General features: G+C 38.8%; 1 protein-coding gene and 1 long non-coding RNA gene across 2 annotated transcripts; both read right to left on the reverse strand.

Moving 5' to 3' along the window:
• Window positions 1-6,512: 6,512 nt before the first annotated feature.
• On the reverse strand, window positions 6,513-14,493 carry LOC110728335. Its single transcript, XR_002512660.1, has 6 exons — window positions 14,398-14,493; window positions 14,194-14,240; window positions 11,318-11,478; window positions 11,058-11,216; window positions 10,595-10,676; window positions 6,513-7,323 (listed from the first exon to the last, which is right to left on the reverse strand). It is a non-coding gene; the product is annotated as an uncharacterized LOC110728335 (long non-coding RNA).
• Window positions 14,494-17,050: 2,557 nt separating this feature from the next.
• Window positions 17,051-18,068, reverse strand: LOC110728322. Its single transcript, XM_021907981.1, has 4 exons — window positions 17,959-18,068; window positions 17,825-17,841; window positions 17,388-17,747; window positions 17,051-17,187 (listed from the first exon to the last, which is right to left on the reverse strand). The coding sequence occupies exons 1-4, from the start codon at window positions 18,066-18,068 to the stop codon at window positions 17,051-17,053; spliced, it is 624 nt and encodes a 207-aa protein (XP_021763673.1).
• Between the last annotated feature and the right edge of the window lie 514 nt (window positions 18,069-18,582).

An 18,582-nucleotide genomic window follows, 5' to 3' on the forward strand; every position in this document is an offset into this window, starting at 1 on the left:
CCCGACCTTCTAGGCCGAAAGTGTTGTCTTCCCCGGATTTCGGATAAGGACTACGAAAAAATAATTGAGACCAACTTTTTTGGTCTTGAGAATGCTACCCTGTCTATCGGGAAAACAATAAAGGTTCCAAAGAACTGGATTCCAAAAAGCGTCTGGTTCAGAGACGAGGCCTTTTTATCCGCCTGCAGGCTCAGCACAATGTTTACCAAACCTATGCGCCTGACCTTAAGACCGTCTGGGGTATTTCCATGTCAAATTGGCAATTATTGATATTCTTGCTCTTTATTGCAAAAGAAGCTTTAGCCATGCTCCCAGACGAGAAAATACCCAAGCAATCCTCCGCCGCCATCTGCAGAGACATTGCGGAAAAGCAGGCGGCTGCTATCAGGGCCAAGGTAAGACGCCTGACCCCCTTTTTTACTTTAACTTTGCAAGTTTCATTTCCGGATGCATGACTAAATTGTATCCGCTTTGCAGGGAGGAGAAATCCCAAAAACGTTTGAGAAGTCTCTCAAACGGGCTAGGGATGACTCCGCCTCTACCCCCTCAAAAAATAAGAAGTCTGGCTCCTCTTTGACTCCTGGAGCCAAAGCCGGGAAGAATCAAATGCGCATAGGGGGGAAGATGCAGGAGGTAGACGGCGACTTTGGCCTTGACCTCGTCAACCCCTTATCCGTTGACGGAGGGGTTATAGCGCCTGCAGGTGGCTCTCGCCACGCCGCCTCTAAAGGTAAGGCTAACCCATTTGAGTCCCCTCCTGAGTTAGGGTGGCCTTTGCGAGTGAAATCCCACTCCCAACAAACTTCTTCCTCAGATGGTCGGCAACAGATTGGTGCCGCCTGTATTTCGCACTCATCAAATGTTGATTGTGGTGCAGATGTCTCTCCCCGCTGGCCAGACGTCCAGAAGCATGCCAATGACATGCTTGACGCCGTCCGGAAGAGGGATAAAGACAACATCCCTAAGATAGAGAAGTTCAATCTGGAACGCATTCTATCCCTGCTGGCTGAGGTGAGGTGTAAAGAAAGTAAAGGAAATAAAATTCAAGTATTAATCCGCCTGCAGATCTAAACTGATTCGTTCTATGTAGGCTCTTTTTTGGGTAGACGATCTCAAACGTCCATACTCCCGTAAGCGGGAAGAGGTAAAGAGATCCAACAAATCAGCCAGAGACGCTGAAAACGTTGCTCTATACTCTTGTACAATAAATGAACTTGAGACTAAAACCACAGTGATGACGCAAGCGTCAAAGATTGAGCAGCTCGAGAAGGACCTGGAGGTGTTCAAGCAGAAAGCTGGGGATGCTGAGACGGCGCTAAAAAAAGCTCAAGAGGAGCTTAACAAGGCTAAGACGGAGCTTGACTCTCTCAAGGGGTTCTCCCAAGAGAACAGCGACCTCAAGGCCAAGGTCAAGGAGCTAGAGGAGGCGGCTGCCCAGGCGCAGTTGAACTTTAAGGCAACCTTGGAGGCGGAACAAGAGCGTCGGGTTGCCGAGAGTGAGGCTGATAACGTCGCCCGGATGAAGATTGCCTGAAACGCCTTGTATCCAAACAAGGAGTACGGCGTCTGGGCACTGGCTCACAAATACGCTGAAGAGGTTGTATTTTTTAGGGAGAAAGGCGATCCAGAGCCGGAGTCGTTTGAAGCATGGGCGCACGCTGAGCTGCCGGAACCTGGTCGCCCTATCCCGCGTCAAGCACATGAGTTTCTTTCTAACGAGGAAGATGAATAAGATGGAGGGGACGATAACCAGGTGGACCCGTCTGCAGCTCAACAATGAATTTCTACGGCAGTATGCCATTTTATTTTTTCTGTTTCAGCGGTTGTATGCCAGATTACTTTCTTTCCGGCCTGCATGCCGAGTATATGTTGTTTTTACCGGCTGAGGAGTCGAGTTAATTAACAATTTACATCACTTTCCCGGACGAGGTCTGGTTAACAATGTTCTACCACACCCGTTTTGTTGGGTAGTTTTTTAATGAATGCGTCGACTGAGTCGGTTTTGATCACTATGCTCTTGAATTTTGCATTTTTAATTTTTGCAAGTGTGCTTGAAATTTTTTGCTTTTACCTAACTTATGAAAAGCATGCGACAATTGATAATCCGGCTGCTCTTGCCCCTAGGCGGATGTGTGGTTGGTTTCACCTTTAAATCGATTGATTGGCTTGGAAACGTTTGATGCTTTAAAGAGCATGATATGTTTGCAAGTCAATCAATCACAACAGTGATTGCCCCAAACCAAGTACACAACTGCTCATATGACAGGCTTCCAGGAAAAAGGCCGATCAGCCCCTCAAGCGCTGAGGATCAGACGGAAAAAGGCCGTCTGGGTATCAGACAAAAGGCAAAGGGCCGCCTGTACTGTCATAAGACAGGAGGCAAATGGCCGCCTGAGGGGTTTGCAATCCAATTATGCTTTCCAGCCTTGGGAAAACGTATAGTTTCGAAGGGTAATTCAAATTACTTAGGTCAGGCGGCAATGAGTTGAACCATACCGCCTGTATGTATAGGTGCACTTTTTGGTAGTGCTTGTGATGATTGCACCCGGGGGGTGTTACCGGTCGCCTTATCACTCATTGGAGTAGACGAAATTCGAATAACCATCCGACCATCGACCTCATGTCCTTTTGACGTTTGTGTAGCCGTTGCACAACCCTTGTTGCCTCGGTGGGGGGGGGGGATTGGTGAAACTTTGGAATGAAAAGCTTATGAACTTCGGTCGGTCACCGACTGATGTCTGGGGACATCCGGTATTTCGAAAACTTAATCGTTCTTTTAACTTTTTTGGTCAAACGGCTATGAGTTAACCAATTTGGTCGTTCAAACTTTGTCGTCTGCATAAGTACGCAGAGCAAACAGGTAGGCTGCCCTCTGCGACGATCGCACCCGGAGGGGTGTCGCCGGACGCCTTTGTCCATGTTGGGACAAGAAATTTTATAAAACAAACAACCATCCAGCCATTGGCCTCTTGTCTAGGTAGAGGCCGGTTGTATAGCCACTAAGCGGTTTTGTGCCAAGTTTAGTTATCTGGCCAATGGCCTCATGTAAAATGAACGTTGAATTGTCTACTAAGTTTCAAACTTAGAGAGTTCAATAATTGGGCCATCTGTGAATTTCGCTGACGGCCTCAAAGCTTGAAAAAGGGGAAAGAAAATTGAAAACAAAAAGCGATTTCTCATTAATAAACTTTTTGCTTACAAAATTTTACAACTCAAAAGTAGTACTTTTTCAAATTGTCACATTCTAAGTCCTAGGCAAGCGCCTGCTGTCTGGCGGTAGGTGTCGTTTCTAACTTCCTCATAGATCCGATAGGGGCCTTCCCAATTTGGAGTCAGCTTTCCTAGTTCATTGGCCCTACCGGTTGCCTCCATTTACCGTAATACGAAGTCGCCAACTTTCAAAGGGCGCTTGTGCACTTTCTTGTTGTAGGCTCTTGTCATTCTCAGACGGTATATCTCATGATGCAAGACGGCATTGTCCCTGCATTCTGGGAGAGAGTCCAATGCCAGACGCATGGCCTACCAATTTGCCTCTTCATCATAAACCATTACTCTGAGGGTAGGCTTGTAATGTTCGATGGGCAAGATGGCTTGAGCACCGTAAACCATGAGAAATGGGGTTTCACCGGTTGCCTCTTTGGCTGTTGTCCGGATTGCCCATAGGTTATCAATCAACTCTTCTGCCCATAAACCACCGGCCCTTTCAATTTTCTTTTTTATGCCGTCTGAGATGAGTTTGTTAAAGGCTTCAACCTGGCCGTTTGCTTGGGGTCGGCTGACTGATGCAAAATAGTTAGAGATCCCTCGATCCCCAACCAAGTCTTGAGCTGAGGCGTCTCAAACTGAGGGCCATTATCAAACACCATAGACATAGGTACTCCAAACCGAGTGATGATGTTCTTCCAAATGAAAGAGATGACATCCTTTGTCTTGATGTTCCTGACCGCCTCCGCCTCCACCCATTTAGTGATGTAATCCACAGCCACTAGAATGTAATGTTTTCCGCCTAGCGCAGGCGTATAAGGACTTAAAATGCCAATGCCCCATTCTACAAACGGGACTTGGCTGAGGATGGCCGTCAGATTAGTAGTCGGGCGGTGAATAAGTTTGCCAAATTTCTAACATTTGTCACATTTCTTCACCAGCTCTTTGGCTTCTGCCTCAAGGGTAGGCCAAGAGTAGTGTCACCTGGCTCTAACGGTTAGGGATCTGCCGCCTATGTGGGAGGCGCAGTACCCCGCATGCAACTCTTCGAGAACTTCCTTCCCCTTTTCTAGGGTAACACATTTCAGAAGAGGCTTCAAAAACCCCGCCTTGAAGAGTTCTCCGTTTCTCATCTCGAAGTTTGTCGCTTTCTTTTTCATGATGGCTGCCTCCTGTGGCAAATCAGGGAGCATGCCATCTTTCAAGTAAGCTCGGTTGCCATCCATCCGGGAAAAGCTTCGGTCCAGAATTCCAATGGGGCCTTCATATATGTTTCTTTTTTCCAAAACTTCCCAAAAGACTGACCGAGGCGTATCACAACAGGCGAAAGATGCTAATTTGGACAAGGCATCCGCTTGGTTGTTATCGGACCTGGGCACTTGGCTAAGAGTGAACCCTTCGAGTGTCCCAGCCTCTTCTTTAACTGCCTGAAGATAATTGATCATTGTCGGATGGGTAGCCTCATATGTACCTTCGTACTAGCTAACGACCAAATGAGAATCAGAGTAGGCGTCAACTTTGGTTGCCCCTGCTGCCTTACACATGCGGATTCCAGCTAGTAGGGCTTTGTACTCCGCCTCATTGTTTGAGGCCTCAAATTTGAACCGTAGTGCATACTCATATTTGTCTCCTTCTGGAAATTCATAGATTATGCCTGCACCACAGTCGTTCTTTGTTGAGCTCCCATCTACATACACTTTCCAAACCTGATCAAGATTATCCGGAGCCACCGACGGGTCATTTCAAAAATGAAGTCGGCAAACGCCTGACCTTTCACTGCCTTTCTTGGTTCTAAAGTGATTTCAAGACTTTGCATTTCTATAGCCCATTTAAGCATTCTTCCGAATGACTCCAAGGTAGACATTGGCCGTTTGAGTGGCTGGTCGGTGTATATCAACACCGGATGTGCCAGAAAATAAGGCTTCAACTTCTTGAATTCCATATACAAAGCAAGGCCAAAATTTTCAACCATGGGGTACCGGAGTTCAGCATTTTTGAGTACGTGGCTAATGAAATAGACCAGGAGCTGGACGCCGTCCCTTTCTGATAAGGGAATAAACCCGCGTCGTCAATTGTCTATCCCTAGATCAAATACAATTTATACAACCTAAACAAACCTAATACGAGTATAAGGTGAGCATAGGGGTCGAACCACAGAGAACGAATAAACACCACCAAATGTAATCGACAATTAAGCTAGTCCGGAATAGGAGATAAATAAACTAAAGTCTAAAAATGCTTAAACAAGAAATAAAACATTAAGGGTTCGTTTGGCATCGCTGTGGTTTTCTTTTTTTAGTTTTTTGTTTTTCAAAATCATATGATATATGTAATATAATGAATCAAAAATTAGTCAAATTTATTAAGAACATGATAATTTTGAAAACTGACAACAGAAAAGTGGAAACACCTTTTTCTTGTTTCTTGTTTTTGGTTTTTTGTTTTCAAAAAAATCTGAAAACTGAAAATAAAAAACGATGCCAAACAAGCCCCAAGGGAAATGATTTAGGTATATCATTCACTTGAACATAAACAAAGGCATAGAAATTGAATTAATTATGAACTAAAGATGCATGAATATCGAAGTAAAGGATCCAATCTAGTCGCCTTCCGGGGTCAATTGGCTTCTCCTAACATAGCCTCTATGTTTCCACATTAGAACCATATACTAGGAGGTACTATTAAATAACAATCGATAATAATGAACCTTAGCTAAGTCAACTTCCGTTCCTTGTTAGCAAAGATTCACCTTTAATCACCCAACAATGTGCACTTGCAAGAAGATTAAAGAATATCAAGCATATAAAGACTTTAATCACAAATAAATCAATTCTAAACTCAAGAACATGCTCAAGATCCAACTACACCACAACCATCCCCTTAATGGGGAAATTACTCACTAATCATGCTAATAACAAGATTAATTAATAAATAATCAAGAATAAACATGATTAACAAGCAATACCAACAACTAAAATAATAATCAAAATAAAGCAAATAAAAATAGAGGAGAGAGAGTTAGAGATTCTCATTGATTGAAGATGAAAGTCTATAGAAAAGATGATCAATTTCGTCTTCAATATCCAAGTTCATTAATGGTGAAACCCTCACTTTCTCTCTCTAAACTACCCTAATCCTAACCTAAACCTAGAGAGAGAAGCTCTCCTAAAACTAATTAGAGAATATAATAGATGGTAATTGAATCCCCTAACTACCCAAAAATGGGTATTTATACTAAGCTAAGAATACTAAGTAAAAGAAAAGAAAAGAAATTAAAAAGGAAAAATAAAATAAGAAAACTATATATAAAAATAAAAGAAAGAAATAAGAAAAAGGGAGAAGAAAAGAAATAAAATTAAAAGAAAAAGAAAAAATTAAAACCCACCAATCCCACCAAAACAATCCGCCCCTACTTTTTTTTCTTCGAAATTGGCTGCTCTAAAATAGTGTTTTAATCCCATGCTTTGCATCTCACCAAAGAAAACTAACAACCATCATCATCAAATCACTACCGCTCATCATCATTGAAAATCGGCATCAAGCCAACACCAGCGTTCGATCCTCATTAAAAGCCACGTGAGAAGCTCGTGCTACGGTTCAAAATGAACCTAAAAGAGCGCGCCCGCGTAAGACTAGGCCGCGCCCGCGGTGGTTTGAGCCGCGCCATCTCCTATACATCTCCTCGGCATCTACCGATAATTGGATAAGGGGTGGAAGGACAGGGTCGCGCCCGCGGCAGAAGAAGACGCGCCCGCGGCGGCCTGGGTAGCTGCAGTTGCGAATTTGGGCTAATTGATTGTGGTGGCTGCTGCTCTGAGTTGCGGTGGTGTTGGTGCGCTGCTTTGATGGTCAGGTGAATTGCGATGGTTGGTAGATGTGGAGGTTGTGGTGGTTGTAGCTCGTGTTGGTGAGGGAGGTACAGGGGCTGTTGCGAGGTGAGGGTGGACGGAGGAGGTGTGAGTTGGGTGGCTGATGGCGGTGATGTGCGTGCGATTGGTGGGCTGATTTGGTTGGTAGTTTCTGGCTGGTGAGTGGTGTTGCGGATTGGTGGAAGGAGGCAGTAGTCGCTTGATGTTGGGTGGCAATTAAAAAGCTTTGACTTGGACCTTGAACTCGAGCCTACACACAAACAAACCCGAGGATAAAAGTGTGAAATCAAGACAAATAAAATAAAATAAATAAAATAAAATAGAAAAAGAGAAGTAACACTAAACTATTAAAAATCAATAAAAGTAAAATAGAAATAAGAGAAATAAAATTAAAAATAATAAAGACATAAAACTATACAAGTAAATAAAATAAACTTAAAACTAATTAAAACTGTGAAAGTAACAAAGAAAAGGAACGAAATAAAATAAAACGAAAGCAAATAAAATATGAAAATAAACTAGAAACTAATTAAATAAAGAAATTAAATTAAAACATACTAAAACTAAGAAATAAACTAGAAACTTTATTAAAAGAAAATAAGAGAATAAAAGGGAAAATAAACACGAAAATGACTCTAAAACTACTCCCTAAGAATGACATAAATGTCACTCATCAAATTCCCCCAAGCTAAACCTTTGCTCGTCCTCGAGCAAAGCTAAGGCAAAAGAGAACAAGATGGAGTTATTGAAAGCAAAAGAAACAAAATAGAAACAAAGAGAAAGAATGTACACTAACTCACTGTCGTAGGAATCACGGATGCATTTAGCGTATGCATCAAGCCCTTTTAACCCCCATGTCGCCAAAGAGGACGAGTAAGCTCTCGGGAGGGTTTCCTAAGAGGTTTAACCCATAACTCTCGACAAAAACCAAGGCAAGGTGACAAATGGAAAAAGAGAAGAAACATGAAAAGAGAAAACAAACACAAGCTCATGTATGGACAAAAGATAGGGACAAGTACTAATGAATGCAAACCTTTCTAAATGGACAGATGCATGCACGTTCCAAGATGTCAATGGTTGATTGAAACATAACACATGCTAAGCATAGAGAACTACTTAGGACTCAATCCACCCTAGCCCCAACCAATCGGGCCACGTTCTCTCCACTAGCTTCAGATCAACCCTTAAGCTAGCTTCTCAAGATTCCACGAAGGAACCGGAAAAAGATAAAGAAATGAAAAACTTTGAGAAGGTAATCCCGACGTCTCAACTATGCATACTCTTTCCATAGGTTTGAATTCTATCTCCCTCCACCGTTCTTTTGACCTAACCCACTAGAGTCTAAGGGTCCTTTTATTGGTAGTAACGTAAGGCTAAGGGTTAAGGCGGGGTAAAAATTTGAAATTTGGTGAAATTTCCTAAGTGAAGCAAAAAGTGCGGCCGGCACTAAAAAACAACTCAAGAAGTCATTAAATATCAAACAAAAATACCAATAATGCCACTCCCCCAAGCTTATTCGACACCAACACACAATATATACAAAATGAAGGAATGATCCCCCCAAGCTTGAACAAAGCATTTTCTACAATGCTTAAACTAAGGAAGAAAACGAAACCATCAAAAATATTTTTATTATTTTTGTTTCTTTTCCAATTTTTTTAATTTTTTTTTTAATTTTTTTTAGAGATTTTATTCGTTGTCCTTGCCTTTTTAACTATGGATGGCTTTTTCTTGCAACATCATTTGATTTTCTTGAATTGCATCTTTCTTTTGAAACTCAACTCTAACCAAATCTCAAAGTGCTTCTTGTTTATGATCAATATTCTCAAAACTCAAACCTCACATGCCAATGCTTCACTAACTAAAAGGTTGGTAAACATAGGCCACTAGGTTTGTAACGCGGTTTAAACAAGAGCGGGAAACATAAGGCTGGAGATAAATAAACTAAAATCTAAAGATGCTAAAACAAGAAATAAAACATTAAGGGAAATGATTTAGGTATAGCATTCACTTGAACATAAACAAAGGCATAGAAATTGAATTAATTATGAACTTAACATGCATGAATATCGAAGTAAAGGATCCAATCTAGTCGCCTTCCGGGGTCAATTGGCTTCTCCTAACATAGCCTCTATGTTTCCACATTAGAACCATATACTAGGAGGTACTATTAAATAACAATCGATAATAATGAACCTTAGCTAAGTCAACTTCCGTTCCTTGTTAGCAAAGATTCACCTTTAATCACCCAACAATGTACACTTGCAAGAAGATTAAAGAATATCAAGCATATAGAGACTTTAATCACAAATAAATCAATTCTAAACCCTAGAACATGCTCAAGATCCAACTACACCACAACCATCCCCTTAATGGGGAAATTACTCACTAATCATGCTAATAACAAGATTAATTAACAAATAATCAAGAATAAACATGATTAACAAGCAATACCAACAACTAAAATAATAATCAAAATAAAGCAAAGATAGAGGAGAGAGAGTTAGAGATTCTCATTGATTGAAGAAGAAAGTCTATAGAAAAGATGATCGATTTCTTCTTCAATATCCAAGTTCATCAATGGTGAAACCCTCACTTTCTCTCTCTAAACTACCCTAATCCTAACCTAAACCTAGAGAGAGAAGCTCTCCTAAAACTAATTAGAGAATAGAATAGATGGTAATTGAACCCACCAATCCCACCAAAACAATCAGCCCCTACTTCTTCTTCTTCGAAATTGGCTGCTATAAAATGGGGTTTTAATCCCATGCTTCGCATCTCACCAAAGCAAACTAACAACCATCATCATCAAATCACTACCGCTCATCATCATTGAAAATCGGCATCAAGCCAACACCACCGTTCGATCCTCATTAAAAGCCACGTGAGAAGCTCGTGCTACGGTTCAAAATGAACCCAGAAGAGCGCGCCCGCGGAAGACTAGGCCGCGCCCGTGGTGGTTTGAGCCGCGCCATCTCCTAGACATCTCCTCGGCATCTACCGAAAATTGGATAAGGGGTGGAAGGACAGGGCCGCGCCCGCAGCAGAAGAAGACGCGTCTGCGGCGGCCTGGGTAGCTGCAGTTGTGAATTTGGGCCAATTGATTGCGGTGGCTGCTGCTCTGAGTTGCGGTGGTGTTGGTGCGCTGCTGCGATGGTCAGGTGAATTGCGATGGTTAGTAGATGTGGAGGTTGTGGTGGTTGCAGCTCGTGTTGGTGAGGGAGGTACAGGGGCTGTTGCGAGATGAGGGTGGACGGAGGAGGTGTGAGTTGGGTGGCTGAAATTGAGTGGCTGATGGTGGTGATGTGCGTGTGATTGGTGGGCTGATTTATATAGACAATTAAAAGACATAAATAACAAAAATTAATAGTAAAAACAGAGAGTGTTAAACACACATATTGCCGTGGAAATATTCATACCACATCATTAGCAGAATAGAAGTAGAAAAACCCAAATCAATTCAACATCATTATTCTAAAATTAGGAAAGTTAAGGGGAAGATGAGAATGGAACCAAATTACCTTAGCAAGCCGTTAGGGGAAAATGAAACCATAGAGGCTGTGGCAGTAGATGATAGAGGTGTTGGCAATAATGGCAGCAGGTCTGCCACAACACGGAGATTCAGAATACAAAATATTTTTAATGAACATAAAAGAACCAGTTCAAATGATACATTAGCTATGTTTTTATCTCAGATAATAAACAAATCATACCTTCTGGCTATCTATACCCTCATCCAGATCAAGGTGTGGCACTAAAGTTGCATAATAAAAAATATAGGGAAATGGTTGAGTCACATAATCTATAAAAGTGGGAAGTGGGATTTTCAGATGATCAGTAAAAGTACAGCTAATATGATTTCATAACACTCTACAGTTTGTGCATATTTGACACACACCAAATTGAAGTTAAATCTAACAATCTAAAGCTATACACAACTAATCATCAGTAAACAATAGAATGAAGAGAGAGATTAGAAATTACATCAAACACCAATATTTGTTTGATCGAGAAGAACAACATCAGATTGCTTTGCTGCTGCAAGGGTCTCTTCTAGCAATGGAATTCAATGTTCTGGAGGCTCTCTTCTAGCTTTCTTATGGATTCCTCTTTGGATTTGAATTCTTGCCTCGCTTTGTCAAGCTGGTGCATTGTATTGAAGGCACAGTTGGGAACATGTCAAAATTTTCTTCAATAGACAAAAATGTTATAAAAGCACAAAAAAAAAACACGAGGCTACCAACATCTTTGTTTTTTGAAGCTCGCTTGTATCAGTCTGCCATTTTTCTAGGGGAAAGTTCAACCCCACGAACTCGATTGAAAAAATTTAGTGAGCTCAAAGTCTCACCCAAGTCCTGCTCTGATGGGCTAATTTGTAAAAACATTAATGTCTCAGAATCACCTCCTGCAAAATACATAGAGCAGAATGCAAAATGTGAGCAATATCAAGAACAACCTTTATAAAATTACTCCAAATGAAATTTCTAAACAAAGTCAGTTATTTCAATGAAAATTAGATATATTGAATTGACTTTTAAAGGCAGGAATATTGAGATAATTTACATGGTTGCTACGTACTCCTACCATCAATTATTTCTAAGTACATGCATTATTAGATTTTTTTTAAGATTTTCATAGGATAATCTCTTAATAATTAATAAACTAAATTAAGTTGGATTAATTAAAGTTAAAAATACATTAGTATGGACAAACGATAACCTGTAGGCAATTTCCTCGTTTATGTTCGTGAATTGAACCATTCATCAGTCAACAACTCATCACCCTTTATGAAACATGGATCGGAGTAAGACAAATAGACAATATGGTTGACAAAGTCAATCTGCTGAACTCATGTATGATTGAATGTAACAACTGATCAAGGTCTAACTTTAAAAACTAATATTTCTAATTTTTGATAAAAGCTACCTTCAACACTAAACAGCCAAAACGAAATTTGTAAATGTTTTAAAATGTTAATTTTGTAAGTGTAAAATTAGAAATAATCATGGTCGACATTACATATTGTCCTCCTCACCTTTTCTCTTTTCCTCTATCCCTTCCTCACTCCTTCATACCTTCTCTTTGCCTTGCATGACATTCTTGCCATCTCTCTTCCCCTATTTTATTTTGTCATCCTCACCTTTTCTCTTTTCCTCTATCCCCTCCTCACTCCTACTTCCTCATGTCCTCACTCTATCATACCTTCTCTCTACCTTACATGACATTCTTAGCCATCTATGGTTTGAATTGTGACAAATTTTACATAAATTAGAACACGTATTTTTCTGGTAGCCTACAAAACAATTATAGACTATAATTCATGCCCACTTTTTGGTAGCTCAAAAGAATGCTTCCGTGTTATGTCCATAATCCACTCTTTGCAAAATTCTACCCAAGATCATCTTTACTCAAAATATTTCATAGTTTGCATGTCACGGTAATAGACTATAGACAAATAATAGTGAAAGTTTAAAGTTAGACTTTTACCAGGATAATGAAGCATTTGTGAATTAAGATATTTATATATCATTTTTCTTTAACAAAAGCCTCAAGCATGCTTTATAAACCTCTTTAGATAGTCTTTTTTCTACAAATTCAGTTGTTCTAATGTCTAAAAATTGAACTAAATTCAAAATACCTTAGAATCCTTACTGATAATAGCAAGCACGATCTAAATCATTTAGGACTTAAAATAGTTCCTTCAACCTCCTACTCAAGTGACTCCAGCAGTCAAGCCCACCCAATCCCAATCAAAAACCTACCTGCTGCCAATGTATGCAATAACCCCAAAATTGCACTTGCATTGTATAATATTTTTCTTCCTCCTCCGTATATTGGTGTTTGTACTATTTAACCTGAATCTCTTGATTCCCAATTCGCTTCCAAAAAAATAAAAATAAAAAATTAATTACAAACTAACAAAGAAGAATCAATTCAAATTATTCTGAAAAAAATAATACTGAAATTAGAGGTCGATTTTAGTTTCGAGGACGGCTAGTTTTGCAAACATTATCTTCATTTATAGTAATCATCAATTACAATTTCAATTGGGGTTTAGAACAACCAAAAAAGTAATTGTTCATATCATCTTGATTCACAAATTCACATCTTATGCTTCTCAAGAGCCCCAATAAAGGCTATGGTGGAGTATTTGCTGCTCTAAGTATATCCCTGCAATATTGACTCTTCCGTTTAGCTAATTCTAAAAAATGAAATATGTACATCAGATAAGTTTTTCATTACAATTAGCCTTGCAGAACAAATAGCGTTAATAAAATAAAAAAACATAAACAACACCAAACAAAATAAAAGCCTTTTTTGAAGGATGAACCAATAATATCTATCCATTTACCCATCCTCCATTGCTTCTATTTTGAACACATCCTCTTGCAAGCCCAATTTCTTCACATCCTTTTTAAATCCCATTATCCAAGTACACTTACAACACCCTTGACTTCTTTTATAATATATCCACATTGTCCCAAGACTACTAGCCCTCCAAATTCCTAATCAATGCAGTCTCCAGGTAACATTTCACATGCCCTAACCATCATAACTGACTTTCCCTCATCCTTAATAGCCGCAATAACACACACACGATCACAGATCAAAAAACATATATACACTAAATATCAAGCTCAAATGGAAAACTCATGAGCATCATTTCGCAATCAGTCCCTTCTACAACAGGTTACCCAAATTTAATTGTTTACATTTCTAAACTCATCGAAAACAAACCATTAGGACCAATCTTAACACCCCATTTTATCATTTATCCCTTCGTCACCGTTGCATTACTAAACCGAACAAGTAGTGTCATAAGATAATGCTAATTATGTACTACCTCACAACAACATGCTCAATAAAACAGAAGCACAAAACAAAACCAAATGATTTGATGAAAATTTTCAAAAACAAATAAAGTTTACCTTCCCAAGCATCATTATACTCTCCTCCCATGAGAGTATTACCCCTAGTAGACCTCTCATCACCGTAACATAATTTCTTTAAACTAATAGCATAAAATAAAATTATTGTTCAAAATAATCAAGGTGAATACAACAGAAAGTATTTAACACACAATGTCTAAATTGTATTAAAAAAAATAGTAATAACTCACATTAAGCATATAAGCAGTCCATCATTGCTTTCTCTAAATCCAACTGCCTAAACATAAAAGAACAAAATCATCAGACAAAACTAACAAAAATTTACAAAGCCTAATTACTAACAAGGATATATCTAGAATCAACCCAAGAACAGAGCAAAATTCCAGCTGAATAATGTAGGTAATACTAATAAAACCATGAATTGAGGTTCTCACTTTGTTATGGATAGAAAAATTGATGAAATTGGTATCAACTATAAACCGATAAGGCGTCTCAAAGCGGTAAATAAGGCAGATGATACATTAGGCCTAATTCACACCCACAAAAAACAAAAATTGAAAATTAACATAAATTCGTTTATACCCAATAAGTATAACTGCTTAAATCTAGGGGTGTCAATTCGGTTAAACTGTTCGGGTTTGGGTTGGGTTTATCAGTTTTGGGTTATAACGGGTCGGTTTATAATGGATTGAAATAATAAGCGGGTCGGTTTGGGTCGGTTTTGAAAATTATCGGGTCAGTTCGGTTTGGTTTTTTTAATTGCAGTTTCTATTCGGATCGGGTCCTTATCGGGTCGGGTTCTAGTCGGTTCAGGTCATAATCAATTTGGGTTGAATTGGGTCGGTTTGAAAACGGGTTTAGCCCATTTAATGTGGGTTTCGGTTAAAAACAGTTTGGGTCTTAATCAGGACGGGTCGTAATTGGTTCGGGTCATAATCAGTTTGGGTTTAACTGGGTCAGTTAGAAAATGGGTTTCGGTTCAAAATAGATCGGGTGAAATCGGGTCCAACCATTATTGTTTCGGTTATAATCGGTTTAGATTGAACTTAGTTGGTTTGAAAACGAGTTTACCCAATTTGAAACGGGTTTCTAATCAAAATCATATCGGGTTAAAATTGAGTCGGATGATTATCGAGTCGAATTAATCAGATAATGGGTAGGAACGAGTCATGTTATAATCAAGTCAAGTCATAAATAAGTTGGGTTTATCGAGTAGTGGGTTGAAACAGATTAGATCATAAACATATTGGGTAACAGGTTGTAAATGACTCAGTCATAACGGGTTACGGGTTTTAAACGGTTTGGTCATAACGGGCTACGGGTCGTAAACGGTTCGGTCACAACAGGTTACGGATTATAACCGGTTCGGTCACAACGGGGTACGGGTTGGAACGGATTTAGGTTTATCGGATTTTTATCGGGTTTTAACGGTTTTCGGTTTAAAACAGGTCGGGTTACTATCGAGTTTAAACGTAATCGGTTTGGGTTGCTTTCAGTTTCGGGTTGTAACGGTTTGGCTTGATAACAGGTCGGGTTAGTAACGGTTTACACAAATTCGGTTTAGTTCAGTTTCGGTTTGGAAAAAAATTGGGTCGGGTCAGTTTTCGGTTTCCAAAAAACGGGTTTTAAACAGTTCAGTTCATTTTCGGATCGGTTCGAAACAGTCGGATTTAACGGTTCGGGTCAGAAACTGACAGCTCTACTTAAATCACATTAACAAAATTGGAGAATTTAGGAAGCTTACACATTTCTAGGAAGAATAGCGAATTCAAGGTATTTCTTTTTTGGGTTTAATACGTCTTACTTGTGCCTGAATTTGAATAAAACAATAGACAATCAAAGAATGAGTATCCTTCACTCGATGATGTTAGTATGGGACCATGAACCAGCAATCAATTATTCAACAAATTTAAATTAGGACCATGAACCAATGGCGGAGCCAGGAATATATAATTGGGGGGACGACAACTAAACATCGCATCATTTGAAAAAAAAAAATGAACGCAAAGATAGTTTTATAGTTAAAATTTTACAACTAAAAAATCCACAATATATAATTAGTCCTACAATAAAAAAAAGAAAAAAATTACATAAAGTTTAATATTAAATTATAATTGCATCCTTCGAGTCTTCATATTTTGAAAACGATCAATGATTTTTTCATCGGGAACTTGTAGGAACATTTCCTTCTCAATAAAAGTGACCAAACAATCATTCATAAGTTGATCACCCATGCTATGTCGCAACTTACTTTTGACATATGTCATTGCGAAAAACACTCTTTCAACACTTGCCGTAGCAACGGGAAGAATCAACATCAACTTGATAAGCAAATATACAAAAGGATATGTCTTATCCTTCTTGGTACTAACAAGCATCATGGAAAGAGAGTTAAGAACACGCAAGTTTTGAAATCTTTCATCATTGTGCATATTTTCCATGAATATATCAAGTTAACCTTCAAGTCATCAAATCAAAACTTGAAAATTCTTCCGGATAAAAAGAGGCAAGTTTGAGTACCTTTTCTTTGTCAAAAGATGAAAAGTTATCTTTAGGACTTAAGCAAGCCATACAAGTAAGTAACTCCATGCTTCTCTCATTGAATCGATCGTCAAGTTCATGAAGATGCAAATCAATTACCCCCAAAAACATTTCAACAAGAAAATGATGTAGATTTGTTGCTTTTTTGACAAACCGTCGTGATCTTCCTTGAGGAACATAAAGAGCATCCATGGTGGGAACATCAATGACTTGTTTAGCGCAAAATAAAGTAACCTTCTTTAAGAGAGTCTCCCACCCGTATTCCCTCATTTTTTGTAACACACTTTTTGTGAAAGTAACTAGTTCTATGGCATTTATAATATCTTGCTCCTTTCTTTGCAAAGCAAGACACAAATCATTAGTGTAACTAAACATAGTCAACATTAAGTAAGCCATAAAAATAAAATCAAATGACTCTAATTGTCCTAAAACAATTTGAGCTTTGAACTTATCTTTCGATGCACCATGCTTTCCAATGTGAACAGGTACCTTAACAATTGTAGAAAACAAGCGGATGATATTTACAAGACACTTGTAATGAGATCCTCAACGAATATCTCCGGGCCTCTTCAAACCAAGCTCTTGATTCAAACTCGATCCACTCAAAATTTCCCCCACTTCTAATGCTTGAGCAAGTTCTTGAGCTTGAATATCACGAATCATTTCTCTTCTCTTGCAAGAAACTCCAACAACATTCAGCAAGTTTGCAAGTATTTCAAAAAGTCAACCACAACTATCATTTCTTTTAGCAACGACAACTAGTGTGAGTTGAAGTTGATGAGCAAAACAATGTATGTAGTAGGCTCTTGGAGTATCATTCATAATCAAAGTCTTAAGACCATTTATTTCACCCTTCATATTACTAGCCCCATCATAACCTAACCTTGCCCTCTTATCATAGATGGACTCAATGAATGTTCCACAAGTAGTGACAAAATTGCATCTTTAAGAGATAAAGTGTTAGTATCACCAACATGAACAATGCCTAGAAATCTCTCCATTACCTTTCCACTATCTTTATTAACAAAGCGCAAAACAAGAGCTATTTGCTCTTTTTGAGACACATCACTTGACTCATCAGCCAATATAACAAAGTAATCATCACCAAGCTCTTCAATTATGAACTTAGTTGTTTCTTTTGCACAACAATTAATAATGTCTTTTTGGATCGGGGGAGAAGTCATTTGACAATTTCCGGGTGCATTTTCAAGAGCATGATCACCTACTTCCTTAACCTTTTCTCCTAACTATTTCAATAGTTCAATGAAATTACCCTATTATAAGACTCATCACTTTCATCATTCCCACGAAATGACAAACCTTGCCCCAAAAGAAACCTTAAACAAGTTAAAGATGCATTTAAGTGAATATAATATTCACTTTTAATCACCTCACTTGCCTTTTAAAACATGTTCACAATTAATTTATTTTTCCCATCTTTCAAGTTCACATACTTCTCATAAGCAAGATTATGAGCACTCTTAATTCCACCAACATGCTTCTCAAATCTTTCCGGCTTATTCGATTTCCTAAACCCTCCATCAATAAATGCATCACCTCCCATATTATTGTCAACTTCACCTTTAAACAAGTAACATAAAAAACAAAATGCGGCATCTTTTTCAATGCTATATTCAAGCCAATCCCATTTGTTGAACCAATTCACAATAAAACGATGCAAACCTCCCACTTGTTTGAGGAAAGTTGTGATTTTTTGGTTGGCAAGGTTTTGTGAGAATGTAAGCTCTCCTCACCGCATTTCTTTGATTTGGGGGATAGTCCATTATGTTCATTCTTTTCCCCGGATCATGAGGAAGAAGTTCAACATCATATATCAATTCTTCCTCCTCCGGTGGTAAATTACTAGTACTTGTACCACCAATTTCTTCAACATTTTCTTGAGTTTGGGGGGAGATAAATGAAGTGGGTTCATTTCCTTGAGATTTCATTCTCATAAACAAGAATTGTTGAAGATCGGGTTGTTTTCCCTTTACCTTAGAATTGTTTGAATTAGGTGAATTATTTGACATGTCCTAATTAAATGAATAAAAATAAAAACAATGAATCAATAATAATTC

Source organism: Chenopodium quinoa, unplaced genomic scaffold (genome assembly GCF_001683475.1).
Source record: "Chenopodium quinoa cultivar QQ74 unplaced genomic scaffold, ASM168347v1, whole genome shotgun sequence".
Classification (NCBI taxonomy): Eukaryota; Viridiplantae; Streptophyta; class Magnoliopsida; order Caryophyllales; family Amaranthaceae; genus Chenopodium; species Chenopodium quinoa.

Coding starts and splice junctions, on each gene's coding strand:
- LOC110728322 (XM_021907981.1), bottom strand. CDS start 18,068: ATGGGAGGTGATGCATTTATTGATGGAGGGTTTAGGAAATCGAATAAG. Junction 17,188..17,387: donor ATCTATGATAAGAGGGCAAG/GTTAGGTTATGA, acceptor ATGTTGTTGGAG/TTTCTTGCAAGAGAAGAGAA.